The sequence below is a fragment of the Anoplolepis gracilipes genome, chromosome 1, assembly GCF_047496725.1.
Source record: "Anoplolepis gracilipes chromosome 1, ASM4749672v1, whole genome shotgun sequence".
In the NCBI taxonomy this organism is placed as follows: domain Eukaryota; kingdom Metazoa; phylum Arthropoda; class Insecta; order Hymenoptera; family Formicidae; genus Anoplolepis; species Anoplolepis gracilipes.
The window spans coordinates 502,416-527,059 of NC_132970.1; the positions used below are offsets into that span (position 1 = coordinate 502,416).

Genomic DNA, 24,644 nt, shown 5'->3' on the forward strand with positions numbered 1-24,644 from the left:
AGCGCAAGATTCTCATAATATAATTTTTGCAATTTTTTAGTTACAATTATGTAATAACATATGCATTTGATAAAGCAAAGAGTTGTGATAAATACATATATATATAAGTGAGGTCAATTATTGAGATTAATGAATTAGAACAGTACACAATATCAGACTCGGAAAGTTGCTACAGAAATCGCATTACACGGTTCGATAAACCGCTTGATTCCCAATGGAGATACATTTCGATCGAGGGCAGCCAATAAATTTGCAGAAACTGTATATATTTCCGCACATTTTGTACCTGGAAACGTCACCGAAATGTTTCTCGCGAGACTTAAGTTACGGATATTAACGCGGGAAAAGTGTATCGTTTTTACGACATGTGAAACAGTCGAGCAAAAATTTTCCGCGCGACGCGGGAAATCGAGACTGATACGACTTTTATATCCAGCGTTCTGTGCACGGCTACTCGGAACAAATAACGCTCTTCTCCCCATTATATCGATCGCAGCTGCGTTAACCCTCGTTAGGGAGCGAGAACCATCGTAGCTTTCTATACATATCCGGATGTCATCGTTAGTTTGAACGTCACTCATCGCACTTGGCTCTTTCGTTCTTTCGATGATGTGTGATGAGTAGACAGGCGCTTTATTACGCTCTAGTTAATGGAGGAATAAAAAAATATCGATAGAAAACAAAATATTGTGCAATATAAACCTTGAAATCTTTCTTTTTCAACAGTCTAGTTTCAGATCAATCATCAAGATACTTAATAAAAATGTCGAATCATGACGATCTCCGATCAAATCTTTTCTTAAAGCAAAGATTTTTTCTCGTCAAAGAGGTCAAGGACAAAGTTGAGAATTCTGCAACATCTTGCCCAGCTTTCTCATTCGATATTTATTCAAGAAAGGCAGGCGATGGTCAATTGCAAAATTCGCGGGACGTTGTAGTTGGACGAAATTACCGGGGAGAAAAAAAAAGGCGAGAGACGAATGCCTTTGCGCAGACGTTATCGTTACGAGAGAGATTCTCTCTAGGTGGATTGTATTTTTGATATTAACGGCAGCTCCGCCATAATCGTAACTGTTTCCAATCTTCCGTCGCAGTCCCCTAACGAGATGCCTTTCATCTTCGTCGTTACCTTTCTTTCCCTCCGATGTCGATTCGAGAATGTTGTTCTCGAAGAGTCTTTTTTCGGACAGCGACCAGTTATCTCGACTCACACCTGGCCAACGACTCCGTCGAGAAGAATTTCAGGAGATGAGGCGACGGGTATATCCCGCGCGCTATATGATCGTAATAGCTGCTTCTGACGGCCGATTCTTCCGTCGTGTACCACGCGAAATGAGTTTCCTCGAGTTTCTCAGACCCTCCTTTCATTCCTGTTCCGTCGCTCGGATTTACGGCGCGCGGCTCTTTTGGATGTTTCGAGAAATACCGTCCTGTAGATTAAGGAATCGGCATTCTAAATTCATCTTCAGTGTTCAAAGCCTTGTGTGTCGACTGGCTGGACTCAAACGATCAAATACAAACTAATATATAATAAAAGATTCATCGTTGAAACTTAAAAATATGTTAAAAATCAGCTTTTTAAATTTAGACACAATTTTTTGTCTAGAGATATTAAAGTATTATTTGTTGCCAATTTTAAAATCTTTCCATGAAGATTTTCTCGATTTTATAAAAAATAAACATGTCTTTATAAAATTAGAAAATTCGATTTTAGATCGTAAAGAATGTTCCTTTAATATTTTACCCGTCGATATCACATATTATATAATATATATACTATTAATGGATTCATATATTGTTCGGTGAATAACTTTTATCGCGAATAAAGCTTTCAACAAATGAAAAGAGATTTGTAACTATATCTGGACGAAAATATCGTAACATTGGTCAATAATACAATAGAGTCAGTCACATTGTATCTCCCGAGCGACGAGACAGTAGAGCGAATTGATGTACGGTTGTATTATTTATTGCAGGAGTTTGAAGCATCAACACATATATATTGTTTCACTTTGTAAGTAGTTATTCCCTAGTGCGGATAGACCGAACGCCACCATGATCTCGTCTCGCTAGTTCCGCTTTAACAGGCGTTGCCTCGCCTCGCCTCGCCTCGCCTCGCTTGTGTGTGTACGGCAACTATCTTTAGAACGTTCCACTTACATTCTACTTTAGTTGCTTTCTTCAAGGTTTGACTATATCTCACGCTCCATAGTTAATGAGGATCAGATCAATCTGCCACTCGTGCATTATTGACACGAATTCGAGGGCAACAGCTCGGTCATGAAAAATTGCTGCTCGGCGGAGTTTACGTCACAGAGTCGGGAAAACGTTTCGAAAAGTTGTTTGCGCTTTATTTTTTAGTAATATTTTCTTGGACGAGCGCGAAAAGTACGAAGGGAAGAAGCATTAGAAAATTATTGGACCGTCCGGCGTAATAAAGGACGTCTGTCCTTTGCTGTCCCTGCGTTACGGATGGAGGTAATATTCATTACTAAGTTTATAACTTTGGTCTTTTTCTTATAGGAATATATAAAAACTTTATATCTAAAGTACTGGATGCAAATTGTTGTTGTCGAGGTGGAGGCGCTAGATATTAATATATAATTTTATCCTTCGAGAGAAAGAGAGAGAAAGAGAGTTTCACGGACAGCAGTATAAAAGGAAAACCGAGAATATGACGTAATTATTACGCTACGACCTATAAATTTTTTTCAATTATATTTATGTATGAAATTATATGCGCATTATAACGCGTATAGATTATATGTTGAATAAACATTATACAAATAAATTTTATTTATATCATAATCCAAATTTTTTGTAAAAGCTTTAATGTCTCTCTCTCTCTCTCTCTCTCTCTCTCGCTTTTAGCGTGTTACATTACATTTTTATTGAGGTAATCACGTTTCTATTATGGTATTTGATCGCGCGGCACAATTAAAGCCAAACCATAGCGCTTAGTATACCGCATCGTATTACTGTGTGCATATAGCATGATGCAATATCGCACCTGCCGCTGCAATCGCAATGTGTACAAGATACAAAGCCCAGTCTGAGTAAATCTTGGAAACACAAACTTCAGCGTGCCGCGTGGCCCGGGTAAACTCCGCCAGCAGCTGCATCGCTACACGTGCGGGACATTGCGGGAAACGAATTAGCAAACGGCAACGGTTTGTCTAGTCGATTTAAAATCTGCAATTGTTAACGCCGCCGAAATATTCATGGTGGTCTCTATAGATAGCTCTGATGGATAGCGTCGAGAACAGCGGGTGCGCGCGATACGTCCTCCTGTTCATGAAAAATTTCTACGGCGGACCAACAAATTCCGACCAAAGCTTCGCTTTGCTATCAAATTGATATTGTTTTTTTTTTTTTTTTTTTTTTTTTTTTATTATATTCGAGATATTAAATTCTATACACTCAAAAAAATAATCTTGCAACTTGAACAAAAATTTTCTAGCTATAAAAAATTAACCGAAACAGATAAATGATTAGCAAATACTGCAAATATATTTTTTACTCAATTTAAATGACAGAATTCATATCCGTATTATTAGTAATTTAGACAGAAAATTTTTCTGTGGTGTCTATCTCTAAGTTCTATTAAAGGACAATTATATTTGTGATTAATATTTGGCAATGGGACCTAAATTATTAGAATATTGCTGCTATAAATTCTATATGTGACAAATAATCTCTCTAAGAGATATAAAAAATAGTAATAAATTTCAATTGAGACATCTAGAAATCTATTTACATTAGTAAAATATTTTTTTGAGTGATATCTATTGTATCGAATTTTCAACGCTGCTTTGAGCATGAATTATGTAGTACTTAATAAAAAAAATTGCCGATCATCGTACAATCTCGATATATTACTGAAGAACTCTTGCGGAAACGAAGCAAGACGAGAAAATAGACTTAAAGTTGATCGAGCTTAATGACCTTGGAGCTTTGTTATGCTTTCGCTAATTTCGTTCCGTTTCTCGTTCGTTTATACATATATCGCTCTCCTAAGTTATCCACCTCGAGACTCCTCAAACTCGTTTCTTTAATAATGTACTATCTCTGGAACTATCATTACGTGGGGACTTTGCACAACCCGAGTATCCGACCGCGGGATGAGACTTGAGACGAGCGCTTTGCACTCGTTCCGTCTCCGGTGTGTTCGCCTTCTCGTTAACGCACGCTCGTATTTGCTCTGCGACGAACAGTACGTGGTTGCTGTTTCTCGATAATAATTTAAAAATCGCGTTCGTTAGACTTTCAAGATAAGATCTTTTACATATTACAGTAAAAAATAAAATGTGAATTTTAACATCTTTTTGCATGTCCCAGAAAGTCCACTCTAAATTTTCACTTAAAATAACTCATTTAATGTATGTTACTTATTGACAAATTAGAAATATTAAGTAATTGACATAAAATTTTACATTTATTTTTGTTATTGCGACTTTAAGTATGATGTAAATATAACATACAAATTAATTAAAAACTACATAAAAGAGTATGTACAATAATTTGTAAGAAATGTTGATAAGACATTTTAAAGTTCATGATTACTCAAAGATTTTTTTTAACTTTTCTTAGAATGTTAAACTGATTTTGAAACATGTTGATTGTTTGAAATGATTGTTAATGATGTGTTAAAAGCACTCAAAACACTCAAAAAAATATTTTACTAATGTAGATTGATTTCTAGATGTCTCAATTAAAATTTATTGCTACTTTTTGTATCTGTTAGAATATTGTTTGTCACGTATAAAATTTTTAGCAGCAATATTCTAGCAATACCTCGAGAAAATTTAGATCCCATTACCAAATATTAATCACAAATATAATTGTCCTTGACAATAGGCTTTAAAGATAGGCATCACAGAAAAATTTTCTGTCTAAATTATACTAATAGTACAGATATAAATTCTGTCTCTGTCATTTAAATTAATTAAGTGCAAAATATATGCAGTATCACAGTATTTGCTAATAATTTATCTGTTTCAGTTAATTTTTTACACCTAGAAAATTTTTGTTGAAGTTGCAAGGTCATGTTTTTGAGCGAATAATGTTCCATTTCTAAGAGACATACACAGCGTGTTAAGTTATAAAATTGACATAAATGTAACACATGAAAATATTATAAAAATAATAACATATCAGCTGTACGTTAATTTTACATTAAAGTAGTAATCAAAACGTGGTAACACAAGAAAATTTCAACATACGGACGCACAATTTTTTATACTGTATAGTTTGAAAATTTGTGTTAAATTTAACACAAATTGCACAATTGTTTCAAACGGTCCACAGAAATTTTTCTATTAATTTAACATATTAGGCATATGTTAAATAGTAACATTAATGTCATGTTATATTTTAACAAAAATAAATGTAAATTTCATAGTTTGATATAATTTTTGAGTGAAAATTTAACGAAAAAATAATGTTAAAGTAACATGTTATATATGTTACTTTAATATTATTATGTAATATTAATGTGAGGTACACGTCAAGATACGTCGAGAACGTATTAAAAGACGATATTAACACAGTCATTCTTATATTATAGAATAAACTCAATATTTTTTTCTGTAAATTTTAACAGATAAATCTTCTGTCACTAATAATTCGAAACATATTATAATTTAACATTAAATATACGTGCACATTGTGTTATTTACACTCTTTTTCAATTATTTTCATAATTTAACAGTTGACTTTAATTAACAAAACAGTAATATGTTAAATTAACAAGTAAATGTGTTAAATTTGAACATAATATTTTAACTAGCAAAATTTTTAACAAAACAAAAGAAAACAAATTTTCCAACTGTGTAATAATATTTCACAGTATATACGTTGCTTTAAAAAAATATTTTTTTACAATAATTAACATTCATAATCAATTCTGAGGGAAAATGCAAGTCAATAATAGATTGTAGATGCTTGTAGATCACTTAATGCATCTTCACCGTGAAATTCTGGACGTTATATTATTGTAAATATAAAAAGACAAATCCTAAATTTTATATTTACAATTATTTATGTGTCTTGTTCAATATAAATTCTCATATTAAGAAAAGAAGAATTGTCAGGATTTTCAGTGTAGAATATAATCTTTCGTTTTTTAAAGCAAAAGAAGAATAGAAACGAAAATTAATTTTACGTTTCATTGGCTTGTTAGGAAATTAAGGAATGATTATTTGATATAATCCGTTGTGATACGATAACGGGATGGCGTATCTCGACGGCGTAGGTACCGACGTTGTGATCATTGCTCCATAATCCCGGATTATATCGGCTCCCCCATTCGCGATCGGAGATCGGGAGCAACGTATAGCGCGAGAGACAGAGTTAAGACGTCGTAAATTGCATCAATTAATTGCCCGTAGCCTGTTGCTCCTTATGGTCTCTCGGCATCTGTTTGGCGATGCATTACAAATTTCTACTTGATAATCATCTCGTTCGGATCGGCGGTCAGGCGGTGTATTATTATTTGCAAAACAAAACCGTTGACTAAATCCTACGTATAAAGTAAAGCGGTCAATATAATTCAATTAAATTCAATGTACTATAATATAATCCAATAAAATTCAATAAAATGCAGTTGCGAGAACATTTACATATTTGGTGCGAAATAAAAAGGTTGTAAAATAGAGAATTTTCTCCAATCCGAAAATGTTGATTATAAAATATCCATTTTCTCTTTAGAAAGAGTAACCGCAAAATCAATGGTTTTTTTCGCCCAATTTTGGTCCCGCAATTTTTAAATTAATTTGTGCGCCAAATGATACCTCATGGTGAGACACTTGCTTTAAAACACGAATTTTGCCAGTTTGATAATTAAAAATTTCATACCTGAGGGTTTTTCTAGCTATGTGCTGACATTAAAGTTTGAAATCAGATTTTCAAAATGACCGATTCAGTATGATAAATACAATGATTTAATTTTCATGACGTAGAAATCAGTAGTGGAAGATTTTTTTTTTCATGGATACGAAATTCTAATACACGAAATTTGCTCAAAGACTTATAAAATTTTCAAGCCCTAACAAATTTTTAAAATTTTAAAATTCCTTTAAATACCTATACTGTAATATATATTGTTTTATTGATAATAATTATTGTAAATATATTATTATACTATAAATTATTATTTTAATTATATTAATTTCAATAATTACTCTTGTTTTCATTATTATATTTTAATAATAAAATTAAATCTCAATAATTACTTCTATTGTTGATTTACGTAACAAGATTTGACATGGTTACAAACAGAGACAGAAACTGATAAAGATAAAAATTAACACAAAGATAAAAATGGACATACAGAATGAAATAATTGAGAACAGTTTTTAAATATTCGGTCTATCCTAGGCCCAAATATTTTGCCGTACTACGTCAACCATTTTTTTCTGAAGATCTGACTTTAGATTTATAATCAGCGACCCAAGAAACCCCTGGATATTAAATGTTTCATAGAAATTAAAACATTTTATTTTCTTTAATATACGGTTCGCCATATTGGATCATTTTACATTTTGAAAATCTGACTTTAAACTTTGTTGTTAGCAGCCAGAAAAATCTCCGAGTACGAAGTTTTGAATTATCGGAGAGATAAAAATTCGTGACTCAAGGGGGATGAGCTGTGACGCGTTAATGATTTTTGATTACTTTGATCCCCCATATCTCTGAAACCTCAATTAAAAATTTTTTTTGTAATTGATGTCTCATTATAAAGTATATATAATTTGACACGTAAATTAAGTTCTAAAATCGTAGGACCAAAAATGGGCGATTTTTGCTGTCGCTCTTTTTTTTATTATTTTATAGGATAGTTATTGCTACGCATATCGTAACGAATTCTTTCGATTGAAAACTTAATAGCGCTAGTCGTATAAAATGGAAGAAAAGATTGGACCGCACAGTCAACTATTAGTAGTTGCGCGAACTTATATTCAGAGGCCTCCCCTTTTCTTCCTTATGAAAATCCATTATTGTAAAACATTGAAGATTTTAGCTTCTTTGTCAGGCATGCCAGGGTGAAAAGCTCAAGTTCCGCTCCGCTTCCTGCCTCCGCAGCCTCCCGCTCCGCGCAGAGCCGACCTGTTTCGCGCGCGCCGATATAACAACGATAGTAGTAGCGTAAACTTTCCGCCGTCATGTACAACAACGGCTGCAAATTTACAAATACGAACCGATGAAAGCTTCTTTTTCGTTTTTTTTTTTTTTTTTTTTTTTTTTTCCTCCCCCTTTTCAAATGCGCCCGTTAACTCGACCGAGCGAATTCGGTTTACGAGCTCGTGGTTGGTGTGGACGCGAAACGATCGTAATAGCATTGTCGGGACGCTAGTAATATACACAGTAATATACCTTCGATTCCTTGAAATGTATATTTGTCCGCTCCTGTTTTCTTCGCGGGAAACAGCTGGCGCAGTATACGGCGAGAGAAATCATTAAAGCGTACTTTCGCGAAACGTCGTTTCCATGGGTATGAAGTGCACGGGTTAAACGCGCATGGCTATTTCGGAATAATGACGAAGTTAAATAAAGTCGAAGGCTGAGAAGCGGTGGCATTACGAGTGCAATGTCTGTTTAGCGAGAGCAATCGAGCCGAGAAGTACCGGTCTCGTTAAAAGCTATCGCGGCGACGCTTTCCTCGAGAATCGAAGAGGCGAGATCGTTATTATCGAGGATTAATTGCTACGAAAGAACCTTATTAAATCTCGTTTGTCTCGCGTTGCGAGACAATAATAGAGAACAAGGTTTTAGAACACGAAAGAGAGAGAGAGAGAGAGAGAGAGAGAGAGAGAGAGAGAATGAGACGCGCGACAATAACGCATTCTCGGTATATGGTATATGTATGGGGCATCTAGGTGTTTTCCGTATGTAACTTATCTTCATTTTAGGACGGAAAAGGAAACGTCTGTTTTCTCATCCTCACTTGTCACCTGCGCTGTTGAATTATGTATGCAGCGTATACACACGCGACGTTTGGAATACGGTTGTTCGCAGGCGTAGTATCGTGTCCCGATACGACGTTTACCGCGTTATCCGAAGTAGCTCGAGTTTCGGGTTCGCTGAAACGGGACGCTGAAACGACAACGTCAAGATGTATCTTTATAGGTAGAAAATTTGTAGAACATCTCATCCCCTTCCGTGCGCGAGAAAACGTATCGCATGGATATCGTCGAGGATGTTACGCGCGATTAAGCTCGCACCATATCGTCGCGATTATTATTATTGCCCGATTTTTATTACGTATCAATTCTCCGCTCCTCTCTATTTCATAGCTCGCTTGCCAACGCAAATTATCGAATAATCTTTTTCCGTGAATGAAATTCCGACGTCGAAGCGATAAACGTATAATTAAATTCTACCTTGCAACCAGTCTTTCTGTTATATAATATAATCTCGAAAACAAAAATACTCGGCTATTTCTCTATATGTGTATTATATAATGTATACTTTTCTCTGTTGAATATTCGACAGAATATAACAAAATATATCGCGATATTTGCCTTCTGCTCCGCAATAATATATATACGAAATGCTTTGTATTCGTACAAGGATTCTATAGCTATTTCGTCACCGTTAAAAATTATCCGCGATTTGAAGAAGAAAAAAAAAAAAAATTTTTACGAAGAATCAGATTAGCTGTTGGCTCTGCGTAGTCGACTATTAAAACGGAGATAATTAAAACAGGGAATATTCTCACCGCTAACCTGTTTTTTTTTGCTTCGAGCAACCATTCATTGTCATGTATCATGCATATGCATGTATACCCGCTAACTATACGTACGATATTGAGCCGGCAAAATATGGACGTAGCAGCAGCGAAAATGTGAACGAAAAAGTTTTGGTTAAACGTTGGAGTTAAACCTTAGCAAGAATGCTGCTATGATCGACTGCGAACATAATCGCGACGTTTTTATCGATAAAATTGACTGAATTTGTTAGATTGTTTTATATTTATAGCATCGTGAAAAAAAACTAACTAATTGAGTGATTTTTTACGGAAAATATACCCGCTGATTGATGATATAGATAGCGAGTCGATAAACTGTTAATAACACAATCTAAAAAAAAAAAAAAAAATAGTGTTTTGACGCTGAGTATGATTCCAAATTACCTACTTTGAGAAATTTACAAAAAAGCATTATTATAGTAATTTGATTATATTTATCTAAATTTCTCAGGCTATTCTCGAGTAATATTTTACATGCTTTTTTTTTAAGAGAAACAAAGCGTCTAATTTTTCTTGAAAAGCAAATGAATAAAATAGTCATCAAAATTTTCAAACAAAGACTTTTTCACGTGCAAACAATATTCGCTAATTAATATGCACGAATTAATCTGCGCTCTATTTAGCGCTACATGGAGCGAATTTATTATCGGAATGGTAATATCGCTCGCTTTCGTCGGAAAAGCCGCGAAAGTTGACCGGGCGTTTGTACCTCTCTTATACCCTCGGATTTACAAACCGGTGAGAGTTTACCGGTTTACACAATTACACAAAGCTAGTTTTGCAGCCGCCGTTAAACTCGCCGACTAGCGGCGAACAAACAGGCTCGTTTAATCGTTGCTTTAGCATGCGCGAGGCACGGTGAATTGTGTTATCGCCATTAGTAGAACTAAGCGTGAGAAAGGGGATATTGTATACCTGAAGCGCCATGTTTGCATTCACGAAATATATTTATCGATGCACCTGACCGAGACGACGATAAAGTCACCCTTTCTTCCCTATCTTTAAGACGGTTAAGCTCGAGAGGCAGTGGCGCATTGTGTTTATTCCAATTGGAATTTCGACCTGAATAAGAAAGCGGGCTTCTGTCGAGCTCCTGGATCAAGCGCTGGACCGAGGCCATCGTGGTCTGCGTCAAGCGACCGCGAAGGTTCGCTTGACGCGTTCATCTTGGTGAAATATTACACATTATCCGCTCGCGGTTCCTGGCTCTCTCTCTCTCTCTCTCTCTCTCTCTCTCGTACGCCAACTCACCGTGCATAGCGATCTCCCGCTATTTATTAGCCCGGCGCCACGTTGACGAACGCCTGGCGTTGACTACTGTTAATTAAATCCGGGCAATTATTTCGCTCGACCCGTCCGTAAACCATCCGTAGCTCCGTCGCTTTGCGGACGGCCACGAAATGTGCCTCATGATCGTCCACGTGATCGATCGTCACATCGGTCCTCGTGGCACGCTCTCGATGCTCTTCGTTGCTGTCACGAGCCCGAGATCGAAAATTCCGTCTAGCTTGTCTTCTTGAAAACTAATTGTTAATTGATTAAAGTTTGAGAACATTTTTTTTTTATACATTTCTCAACATGCACCATCATAGTTTTCACATTAAGAGTGTCTGGTATTTGCAACTATAATTGTATAGTAATTTAAACAGGGTTTCCCCTTCTTTCAATTATGATCCTTATCATCATATTTATATTGTATCTCTTTTATTACATCTTACCATAATATATATAAATCACAATTATGATACATACAATCATACATATGGTTGCATGAACATGATAACAATAATATAAATAATAACTAAAAAATATTATCGCTTTCAAAAATGACTATAATTTATAATTAAAAATCTTAGTTTATTTCTGCATTTTTCTATTATTAATTTCTCTATATATTAATTAGTTATACATGTCACATGCAATAGATAATAATCGATCCAAACTGAGTAATACATTTTAAATGTTACTGAACTTTCAGATTAATATTGACATTTTTCTAAAGGCATTTCCTTTAGCAATTATGCCTAAGAGTGTGCTTTATATACATGGGGTAAAATAAATTCCGCTCTGATCTAGTAGCTTCCTCGGTTAAGATAAGTGGATGGATAGATTAACGGTGTCGCTGACTTGATTGAAATTAGAGATGAAGGGCTAGTAATACTAGGAACACGATATCGTACGCCGCAACTTGCCAATCTTGCCTGTCTAGGCTAAAGGTTAAGGATAAAGTAGCGCAAGATATCCGACGAGTAAAGGTGACGATGACGGCATAGTTGAAACACTAATATAAAGGTCGCCATCGTTCGTTTAATATAAAATATAGGCCAACGCGAATTTCCAAAGTCACTCTTTCATACACAATTGGCAAATCAATCATGAAGCAAATTCTCACGCGGGGTGAGAAGCGAAATTAACTCTTTTAAAATTACCAAGCGGATATTAATCAATCAATATTCAATGTATTATCATGTTTTGGTCGCGCAAGCAGCTTTTGAATGCAAAAACGGCATACGTTAAAGCAAAGTGTGCAATCGTAAATTCCGTTCACAATATTTGTACGTGCGGCAAATCCTTTGATCATGTAGAATTGTCCATGTAATTATCTAATTCGCAATGTTAGCGATATATGCAGTATATAATCATAAATCTTGTCGCTGCACTCGTCAATTTATTGAACATCAGTATGAAACGTGATATTTGTATCAATGTTTACCGATTTCGTTTGACAGCTGAATCACATTAGTTGCGTGATCGCGATATAAGTTTCTATATAAAATATTGGCAAAAGATTAGAGGTGCTCGTCTGGCGAATGAATCAAGAAATCATGTGGAACGAACGCCGAAACGAATTACGGTGAGAAGTAAAAGTTTCGCTTGTAACGAAGCGGCTAGCATTTTTTATCGTGTTTAGCTTATTCCTTGTAAAATATCGTCGCTCAATTATCGTGAACTTATCGTTACCGTTGTGATCGCCCAACGCCCAGTTCACTGCCGGGAAAAAACGGCTCATAGTCGAGGATTTTTCGCAGCTTTTCGGCAAAGGCAATTTCGTCGCGCTCGTAATTTGCTCTTTGCGAAACGCGAAGACATTGGTCGAGATAAGGTGTCCCCGTGGATCGCCGGGGAATAAACATTCCTTTCGCCACGAATTCGTGCGCTAAATATTTACGCTAGGGTCTTGTTCTGCGAGAAATGCCGACTTTTGACTCGGCAATTATATTATATTAAAATTATAAGTTATTAAAGTCGCTAGTATTTAATTATAAACAACGGGTTAATTAAAAACGACCTGACTAGCCTTTTGGCTAGTCAGGTCGTTTTTAATTAACCCGTTGTTTATATTATATTAAGTTTTCGATGGAAAGAGGGAGAGAAATATGCATCGATTGTCTCCTGTCAGTGAAATCAGCACGCCAATTCAGCTGCGAAGACACGCTCCGATTATTCGCTCTATAAGGATGAAATCTTTACGAGTCGGACACATTGAGAGCTTTTCTATTTCTCGAAATATATCAGAGCGTGCTTTGGCGCTTTTTCCAAGCATGAAAAGCATGAGGATCGATGTCTCTTGAACTGCTGCGTTCGCTATCTACAAATATCTACTCTGCTCTGATATATTGTACATATCTATATATATATGTTTTACAATATTTAAATATAAATATATGTATAGAGAGAGAGGGAAAGAGAGAACACGTACGATGTAAGTCGAAGAACATGACTTGACATTTTGCCAAGAAGGGACGTACGTTAAAATATAGCTGTTGCTTTCGTACAGGGTGGAATCTTAGGCAAGCTTCTTCAGATGTCGCGGTGAAAATATTACTTTTCAACTCGTCGCCAGTGCAGCATGCAGAATATCTCGAAAATCCGAAACATCCCGAACGCGACCAATTTGTATAGCGGGTGATCGGGATGTAGTCTGGCACGCGGCAGGAATGCGTAACTGCAGATGAGGTTTTGGCCGAATGTTTTCGGTGCCTCGCAAAAACTAACGGAGCAAATAATTATATTGGCTTATTTCGGTAACGAAAGGACGGCGTCGCGTGCGACGATGTATTAGGCCATTTCGCTTCGATATTATCTGCTAAAGACACGTGCACATCAGCAAACGATGAACTAGAGTAAGCGAAAATTAAATGACGTTTAACTTGTAATAAAAGAATTCGCAAGCAATCATATAAATATAATATAACAAGCGATAATAAGAGGAATTGCATTGAATTGCGAGATTCAAAGCATCTCGATGATAATTATCGCTAGTATTTTCTGTTATCTAGATAATCATTTAGTTGAAGCAACTGCTTTATTTCATCTATATCTAGATAATAATGAAATATTTATATCTTTATCTTAGAAATGGATTATCTGCTTTAAATTATTTAAGATAATTCTGCAATCAACAAAACTTTATCCTTAATAAGTACTTTTTAATAAATAAATAAATATTCCGTTCTTAGATTTATTTTCAAAGGCAACTCAAAAATAAGATCCAATCATATTAAAGGATCACTAAACGCACTTACTAAACGCTGAGTTTTGTTCAACACAATCAATGCTTCATGAATTATTCAACATATAGTATACACTAACTCAGTGGTGTCAGATTCGACAGCAGCATACGATTATAATATTTTCATTTTTTCCTTAATTATATTTTTCAAAGCAAATTTTATTTAATCTTAAAATCATCTAGATAAGGTGTATGTATTATAATTTTATCTAGATAAACTTGAAATAAATTATCTTTCTCTTATTTGAAATAAAATATTGAATGTCTTATCTTTATCTAGATGACTTCAACGTTGTCTACATGAAACACTGATTATCGCTATCTGATCGTTCGTTTTTATACAGATTTGTTAAATTAAGCACCTTTGAATGGGAGATAAGAAATATGCTTACTCATCTCGTCGTACATAATTCACAGCCGATGATGTGTAGGAGCCTTTAAAGGAAGGAGGGATGGTGCGGAGGAAAAATCGCGTACAACGAACCCTCGTGAATTTTTCCGTGCCGCACGTCAGCCAATAGTAAAGTAATATAGCGGAGAATTCTGGGGCGTATTTATGCCGGATTCCAGGACGGTCTCTATTCCTATTATTGGAGAATGCTTCGAACTTAAATACGCCGGCGATACGAATACCTCTATCTGCTGTGTTCCATCGTACGCGAATGTATTGCCGGATCCCGGATCGAATAGACGATCGCGCGTTTCCGCCCGGTATGTTGGTGCACGCTATATTACCGATAACATTATCGAACTCTGAAATGTCGCTCTCGCGTCCCGATAACTCCGTCATAGTCATATTCTGAAACGCTTAATAAAGTTATCGATATCTTTCAACGGACATCCTTTGTTAAAATCCGACGTGAAATGATTAATTATTGCTATCGATTGTAGCACAAGTGGATATTATCTTATCTGTAAAGTTATCGTAACATGCAGCCTGATTCGAGTTTTCATACATTTCAATCTTCTTTATTTATTACATTACTAATAACATTATCAGGCTCTGAAATGTCGCGATAATTTTGTCGTAGTCATATTCCGAAACGCTACAAATAAAATTATCGATCTCTCGCAAATATTCTTCATTAAAATACAGCGTGAACAATTAATTATTGTTATCAATTGTAACACAAGCAGATACTACTTTATCTGTAAAGTTATCGTAACATATGACCTGATTTGCATTTTCATACATTTGAATCTTGTACATTTTATGTAACAATTAGCGATTATAGAATATTATTGATAAACATTTTACGTGTCGGCGATAAATAATTCTGAATTTCGCAAGAAAACATTCGAACAGTGATATATCAAAACGATTTTATTCTTGACGTTAAATGAATATACTTTTCATTTTTCACTTTTATATATCGACCAGCTATTCACCAGACCATTGATATCTCAAACTTATTTCTGTTCATTCATGGAAGTGTAAACACGTCTCGCTGAAGCTGATTTTGCTCTTTTTTCGTTACATCGACGCCAATGAAAATACGTTTGTAGCACATAAAAACATCAAAGTGTCTCAATTCGCTTCTCGTACGGTACAATAATCCCGTTTTGCTTCGCTACGCTTTACCGGCTCGTTTGACATTCGATGCTCGAAATATTTGTGCCAGCTCGTATCCGACTGAACGTGGTGCACATCAATATGACTCGAATCATATTTCCTGATTTTGTTCTTGCTTTAGGAATATATATATATATATATATATGTATATTTTCCTTTTTCTATATTTTGCGTGTACATGTGTACGCCCGTCGTTGCATTTCCACCGTCTAGTCTCTATCGTGGGAATTTTTACGAAAACACCGTTAGTGGCAATGATATCGTAAAAATTTGTAAAGCGGATTTTTCTTAGTGTCTATATACTAGCGGATACAGTGTGTTGCACTTGCACTGAATAGCATTCGATTTAAGTATCACATTTTGCAGAGCAACGATAAATTCGCATTCTCGTTCCGTGAAGTGAGATTTTATGGTCAGTTTGTGGAATCGGCTTAAATAAAAAAGTAAATAAACGCAATGTAAAAAGCTCTGCAATAATTGTGGAAACTAATAAAATTCTTTTCTTTTTTTTTTTTTTTTTTTGTAAGAGAAAAATTTAAAGTATCTGTATATCATGAAGTAATAACGAGAATTTTTGCATATATATGTTTTTTGGAAAAATCTTGTATTTAGATTTATTTTATAGATTGAAAAGCTAAGAATGGATAACATTTAACACGAATATATATATATATATACGTTTAATCGGTGTATTTGGGTTGATGGAAGAGCAGGGCGTTTCGAACATCAAGATCTTTACAGACCGTAATTAGACAAAGTTTGAAGTTTGCGAACTTAAATCCTCGGGCGGCTTCCGCGAGCTGAGACGCGGGCACTACGTTACGTTTAAAGAACTTGGTGACCCGCTCGGTTTGAGTTAGTTCTTCCTTCGTGGACGAATTCGCTTTTCGCGAATTTATACAACCCGTATTACTATTCCCGTGATCTTTCAATGAAATTTTGCAATGCCGTTCCGGCAATTTTCCGAGCAAGGAAAATTTTTGCAAATTTAATTTATATCGCTTTAACTTTGTAGGTTTTAATTTAAATTTTGAGATGTAGTTACAAAGTTAAGATAGAAAAATACCTGAATATTATATTCCTTTGTAAAAATGTATGATTCTAATTTTGTAGAACTTTTTTTATGGACAGCCATTTGAAGTAAAAGTAAAATCACACGGTTAAAGGTGCTTGTAGAATTAAAGATCAAAATTAGTTGGAGCTTGCGTATATTTTTTTGAGAAATAGTTACGGAACGTTTTGGATAATGACATTTTTCGTTTTCTTATCAATTTCAGTTTTATCGACGCTCATTGAAAGCAAAAAGTTGTCTAGGATTTCGCTATCTCAGCAGTTTCCTCGGGGAGTCCGAACTCTGTCAGGATGCGCGAACTTTAAATCGATCTTACGATATAAAAGTATCACGAGTGCCATAACTCTTTACTTGCTCTATTTAACAACGATAGATTGATCACGTTGGACAAAGTATTTTCTGACGTTCTCTTTGATTGCTAAGGTTTCTTTGTCCATCTAATTATACGTTTCGAAATCGAACCGTTTTACATGAGAGTATTTTCGAGGTTTTTTAAAAGTAGAAATATTCATTTAATTAACGGTAATAAATATGAATTTATAATTGGATTGTGAGGCGAGGGCGGGGGGGGGGGGGAGCGGGAGAGGTAGGGTCATCGCTTTGCGGTCACGAAATAAATTGTTGCACAAATATATCACGCAACGTTGCGAAATCGCGATTCGAATATTCGGCTCGATTCGGAATCACGAGAGTCAACGTTAACCGCGCCGATATGTAATTACGTATGATTAAACAGCAATATCATCAGCGCGAGACTTGGATTAAACGACAATAAGGTTGATCGGCACGCTATTAAATGCGGAACTCGATGGAACTCGTCGCGCACCATCGCGCGCTGATCGATAAATTGTGTTTCCTGAAAAAATAAGGGCAAACCGATGCAGTTTCCGACGTATGATTATTATTATATCCGTTGACACGAGGTGTCGTCCTGTGAACACTGTTGAACGTGTCGTACAAATTTGCAGTAACAGTTGCTACCGGGACCGGTTGACAGTGCTTTAATTCAATTTCACGCCGCGACGTACTGCCCGTTGCTCGTCAATTATATTGACTGCTGTAATACCGAGAAACTCACTCTGAAATTTCGTGAATTATCTCGCGAATTATCAGCCACGCGACGCGCGTTCCCGGTTGCCGATTCGAGTGGAGGGCAGCAGGGTTGGGGAGGGGGAGGCTGTATTTGCCGCAATTAAGTGAAAACGCGTTACGTGGCTAATTTCCTCTATGACGCAATTTGTATTCTATTTAGCGAGTTACAGAATGCGCGCCACGAGAATGCGGGCAACGAATGCATTTCTACCGTCATTGCGATTTTTCGAATGCGTCATCGTTCCTTGCAAAATGACCACCAGCTATTATCCAGTTATTATTTGCGATTGTTTGTCGCGCTTTATTCGCGATACGGCTTCCGTTTTGGCATCGATAAACGGACAACTTCCGTCCGTTATCTTGGCGAAAGGCTCTCTATAACCTCGTGTCTCATATCCCGGCCGAAATGCCGTATTGCGGCTATGCCCCAGATTCCGCCTGTAATTTGGAGTGCGATCGTTAGCGAAAGAGCCTACTGAAGCCTAGGTGGTTGGTCGTTTGCCTGGTGGTTGACCGCGTTATATTGCAGGAAATGCGTACATTGCATATATATATATATATATATATATATATACGTCATGTACCGTCACCACTCATTAGTTTCCAGACGCCTTGAATTTTTATACTCGTTCATTTTTCACGACTCACCGACATTAGAGTCGCGCGCCGATGTGATCGTACTAATGGAGTGCCAAGATGACGAGCAAACTTAATCAAAAACCAGGAGCACGTAATATAAACAATACTATTCAATTAACGTGGACTTTGTAGCATGTAGCTTCTTCTTTAGTTCGAGCCATACTGCACGAAATAAAAAGATGAAAATTTAAAAGAAAAACCTTTATTTTTATATAGTTTCTCACCAAATTAACAAACAACAATGCGTATTGCCTCGATGAGGAATGACATGCAGTTAGCATGATGTTGTGATGCGTACGCAAACGTTCGTCTCTGTAATATGTGTGTACGTATCAACGGATCTGTTTGTACGTTTCGTTTGTACATGAGCGATTGTTTGCCTGATATCCGCGTATAGTGACTGTACATCCTTCCCATAGTATTCAGCAAGGAATTGCAACAAGGTATACACGTATTATTTACATGATAGGCCAGTTGTTATTGCATACTGAAGGGGAGAGATGTAATTACCATAATTGCGTCCATATTTTACGGATATTTATGTTGTCGATAAAAATATTGATATAAATTCATGAGCGTCAAATTTATCTCATTTGAGTTGATTGTATTATTTTACCAATATACAGTAATATATGTATAAGTAGCAGAGAATATTTCAAGTGTTTATATATAGCAAATTCTGCAACAGTGAAAATATTTCCGAGGATACGTTTTTGTGTCTTATATAAAGTTTCTCTTTTTATCCTTTAAAAATCACAGCTAAAAAATGTGCTTTTCTCGATGCAACGTGTAATCAGAAAAAGCGCGTTATATTATTTGCCTGATATCTGTGTATAGTGACTGTACATCCTTCCCACAGTATTCAGCAAGGAATTGCAACAAGGTATACACGTATTATTTACATGATAGGCCAGTTGTTATTGCATACTGAAGGAGAGAGATGTAATTACCATAATTGCGTCCATATTTTACGGATATTTATGTTGTCGATAAAAATATTGATATAAATTCATGAGCGTCAAATTTATCTCATTTGAGTTGATTGTATTATTTTACCAATGTACAGTAATATATGTATAAGTAGCAGAGAATATTTCAAGTGTTTATATATAGCAAATTCTGCAACAGTAAAAATATTTCCGAGGATATGTTTTTGTGTCTTATATAAAGTTTCTCTTTTTATCCTTTAAAAATCACAGCTAAAAAATGTGCTTTTCTCGATGCAACGTGTAATCAGAGAAAGCGCGTTATGTTGTTATGGCACAGACTGCAGTGTAGGTCGTGGTGATCAGAAACTGCCACATGGCGTACACGACGCGCCTTGTAATTAACAAGACCCGGCGGGTTAAAATTATGTCAGGTCCCGCCGTTTACTTCCATCTCCGCGGTGCGACCCGCGGCCTTCGCCCTCGCCACATCTCTCGAGTAAGTATTCCCGCGAGCGTCTTAACGTAACTTGCTTCGCAACGTATGCCAGGGCTTCTAGCGCCGTGTAATTAAGCGCCCTCGGCGCGACGATAATGGCGTCATAATTACGGAGTCTCCTCGCCTTCCGGCCGGTATAGCGGTGACGGCGGAAAGACGTTGCTCTACTAGCTGGACCAGTGATTTTCGGACCAGTGGCGTGTCTGTGAACTGTACGAGCTCGATGGAACTCCATCTTATTCGAAATTAACGGGCGAGTCTTCTGTGATGGCTGAAAATAATTATATAATAGATTGATTAGAAATTGAACAGAAATTTTATACGATAGAGTTAACAGTAGATGGATAAATGAAAAATTTCGATTCTGGGTCAAGCCAGAGAGCAGATTTATGTGTCTAACAAGAAGAGGTCATGTACTCTGCTTCACCGATTTTGATAAAAATTTTTTTATACGTAGTTATCGTCCAATGAAGTTTCCTTGCAAAGCCATTTGATGCACTTCTCCGAATTTGCAGAAAAAAAATTCATAAAGAAAAAAAATATATTTAAAAAAAATAACTTTTCTTTATGAAATATTTTCTTTCTCTGCAAATTTCGAAAAGTGCATCGAATAATTTTGCAAGGAACCTTTATTGGACGACTACTACTCGCAAAAAAATTTTTATCAAAATCGGTGAAGCAGAGTACATGACCTCTCCTTGTAAGAGGGTCTAAACTCAGATATCGAAACGAAAATTATTTTAATCGTGCGGTTCGATAATATTTAGAATTGTTAAATTCATACATTGATGAACGATATCTTTGATACTTATTATTAATCAGATATCGAAATTGAAAATAAATATGCCGAAACGTTATCGTCAATTCATTGCGCACCAATCTGGAGCACCAATGTCTATCATTAGCCAACATATATAGAATCTCGAAATGATACCGTATCTATTCGCCACTGTAGCCTCTCGTATTCATGGAAATTTTAAAGACCCTATAAACCCTGTTTAAAGATCATTTCGATCGAATTAGGTCGGTCCACACGCATCCATTCGCAACATAATGGAATTCCAATACCAATTTGCGCCCGTTTTGTTTTACGTTAGCATAGTGACAGCCGCGACCTCACCGCGACGTCACGTCTTTTCGTAATTATTATTAAAATAATTTATCGACAAAGCGAGAACGGATAATATTATTCTTGTTTTGGACTAAATTCATTATATTCATAAATTTCGTATTTTAGACATTTGTGAAAATTTTATGCAATAATGAAGCAATCTTTTACTTTTAAATAACGTTTATTATTTCATTCTCGTTTATTCGTAAACATTCATCTCATGAAATTTCAACATTAAAGCGTCCCGATTTGAAAGATTAAATTATTTTACTTAATTACATAATTATTTAAAACGAGAGAGAGAGAAAGAGAGAGAGGGCGCGTTCGCCCGTTCCTCAGTCGATCCGGCGTCTCTCGTTGAATAAACATTTTAGTTTTAGTCAGCTTTGCGCTCGGATCAAACTTCAGTTATGGAGATTAACTAGCGAAGTAAGCCAGTCTTCAGGAACACCCCGATGTGATGGACTCACGAGATATCGCGGCAGGTTGAAGTATACGCGAGAGAGCGACGAGAAAGGACGAGGCGGCGCTCTCCAATAATGATCGATCACGCGTTCCGTCCGCCTGTAGAACCGGATGTCGTACCCTTCCGCAACAACCCGCGACGGACGGTCATTTGTTGTTCGGGCTGGCGCTTATGTACGATCCCGGAGCCGTGTCATGCGGAAGCTTGGATGCTCGTTCGTGCCGATATATCGGCGCTATTACATCAATGTCCTTCCTCCTCCTTTTCTCCCTCTCTCTCTCTCTCTCTCTCTCTCTCTCTCTCTCTCTCTCTCTCTCTCTCTCTCTCTCTCTCTCTCTCTCTCTCTCTCTCTCTCTCTCTCTCTCTCTCTCTCTCTCTCTCTCTCTCTCCCTGTTAGGAGCAAGTTTTGGCTGTCCTTTTCTACCTTGCGCGAAATTTAGTATCGATAACGTGGAACGAACCACACGTCGCAGTTAGTGGCCATTACGCCTGTTCTCCAACTACATTTGTATTATTCCCTAGCAATTTGCCGCCGCAAGTAATGTACAACAACCGTGAAGCTCGTTTCTCGCACGCGTCACGTTTTTACTCTCTTTGCTCGCGAACCAAACGTCTTAAAAAGGCAAAATTGGTTTTATCTCAGAGAAAGTCACTCGGGCGCTTTCGTGTCGTTATGTATTTAAGTGTCGAAAACCGCGAATTTTCTCTGCACGCTATCCGCCGTCATTTCGTTCCATCTCCGCGTCTCTCTCTCTCTCTCTCTTTCTCTCTCTCTCTCTCTCTCTCTCTCTCTCTCTCTGTAGATAACGTTAAAGTTTTAATGCGGCTAGGATAAGCCGTCTTTTTCACCGCACCGCGGACTATCCACTAAATGCTCGAACGACAACCGCTGCAATTTTAGTTTGGCCGAGTTGCACGCAATTTTTGTCTTCAAGTTTCGTTTAAGAGACTTTTGTTTGAATACACAGCGTCGATTAAAAAATCTAAGATCATGCAAGAAAAACGCAAGAGCTGCAGAAAGAGAGAAAATTTCTACTTGATGGAGATGCTATTTTTTTTTTTTTTTTTTTTTTTTTTTTGTGCAATTATAAAACGCGGAGTTTAATTATTGGAACGAGACTCGTAATAACCAAAGTTTTGTTGTAACATATACGAACTTCATTAAGAGCGGATTAAGTTAATTAGACTAATATTTTGCTATTACGAGAAAATGAATTAAACAACTGAATAATTAATCTCGCAATTAATTAATTACAGTTGTGTTTTTCACCGGCAGATAATCTATCAAATAACAACTAATGATTCTACTTGCATATTCAAGCTTACAAACGATATTTATCTCTTAACATTTTCCACAATCTAAGTAAAAGTAGATGTAGATAAAATTATACATCTTCCGAATCGCGTTTATAATCGGTTTGTACGTGAGAGTTCATCGCGTCTCGTTGTCCTTGTGTGATATATTTCCTAAAGACAATTTCATTGTTTCATTGTTTCTTTAAGAATTGAACTAGGAAGCTGTCTTTGTTGTGTACGCGAGTTTGCCGTGTTAAAACTTTCGTGCTGCAAGTTTACAGCGCACCGAAATGTATACAAACGAGCGATGTCGTGGCCATTGGAACGATTAATCACTTTCCTTGTGCAATGCACGACTTTTAAAAAAGTCGCGCGTTTCGCGCACCATGACAAATCGAAAAGGTAGCTTTTCGAAACTGGAATCCAATGCGCCGGATGGTAAAACTTTTGTCTCCGGAATACGACTCACTCTACCTAGATTAAATCGCATTTATAGACATTCTTGATGAGTTTCGAAGAGATTCCTTCGGCAGAATTTCTTCCCTGAGATAATGCTCCGTATTAGATAATGCAGTTGCGAGCTGAAACTTTTAGTGTGTATAACTGCGTTGTTATATGTATAGTAAACCATTTCGCCAAACTTTATATCAATATACAAGTTACTTTCCAAGATATTTGTTTCGCAGAGAAGAGGGTATTGTTTAATGTCTAAATTTACTTTGCGCGATACGTACGCCCGTATTAAAATTTAAATTATTTTTTTAATCGTCTAAATATTTTTTATTTGATCAAATGTTCGCAATTTATTATACACATGTACATGTGGATCGAGTTGAAAGTGTAATAAATCAATTTGATCCGATAAACTAATTGGACGCTTGCAGCGAATCTGTTTTCGATTCTTTTTTTTTTTTTTTTTTTTTTTTTTTGACAACCAGTCCATAGAACATTGAAGATGATATAATGTGAGTTTAGGACTAATCAAGCTTGCGACATCACTCGGGTGATTAGATGCGCTATTCAACCTCAAACAGCCCGCCGCGCCGTTCTAATTCAAACATTAATCCTTTAAAGATACTGAAATGTTAGATTATCTTACATTATTACAGGTAATTAATATTGCCTTTTGCTCGCACGTTGCGATTGTAATTTAATAATACGTGTCATTAGCGTGATATTTCTGTAAATATCTATTATCACATATACGTTTTTACGCAAATAAATTGAGAGATTGCGTTGGACGGTATAAATTATAATAGATAGATAGTCTTTCGGTTTTGTGTGAAAAGCGGGTTTTTAAAAAATTATAGTAATGTCGTGTATATGTATAAAATATGTTTTACATGATAGTATCTCTTAATTTAATTTAATTAGTTTTTACCTCGTAACTTGATTTGATGCTACCTTTTTTTATAATAATTATATCAGACTTAAATAATTATAAATAAATCATAAATAGCAGTCTTTAACTTGAAATTTATTATTTTATATTATTTATTCATTAGGAATTTTATATTATTTTTTTCTTAAGGTTATTTTCTTTGGTCGTATTTTTTTCCTTGTCCTTACAATTTGTTTCATTCAGTTAATTCGCTCTCTCCTAAAATATGAATCATTCGTGTGCTATTTTTAATCTTTCTAATCGATACAGTTATTTTCTAAATGCTCCAACATTTTGATTTTAGTGATTTTCTGACAAATTATACATA

General features: G+C 36.1%; 2 protein-coding genes across 5 annotated transcripts in view; one reads left to right on the forward strand and one right to left on the reverse strand.

Moving 5' to 3' along the window:
• LOC140672971 (neurotrimin) overlaps positions 1 to 24,644 on the forward strand; it is a 380,463-nt gene that overhangs the window by 91,317 nt on the left and 264,502 nt on the right. The gene's annotated exons all lie outside the window — the stretch shown is intronic.
• LOC140673003 (uncharacterized) overlaps positions 16,382 to 24,644 on the reverse strand; it is a 309,159-nt gene continuing 300,896 nt past the window's right edge. Inside the window, exon 3 of the mRNA XM_072905564.1 lies at positions 16,382 to 20,333. Within this exon, the coding sequence (XP_072761665.1) occupies positions 19,989 to 20,297 (309 nt within the window). The 5' untranslated portion in view covers positions 20,298 to 20,333 and the 3' untranslated portion in view covers positions 16,382 to 19,988. The remainder of the gene's footprint in view (positions 20,334 to 24,644) is intronic.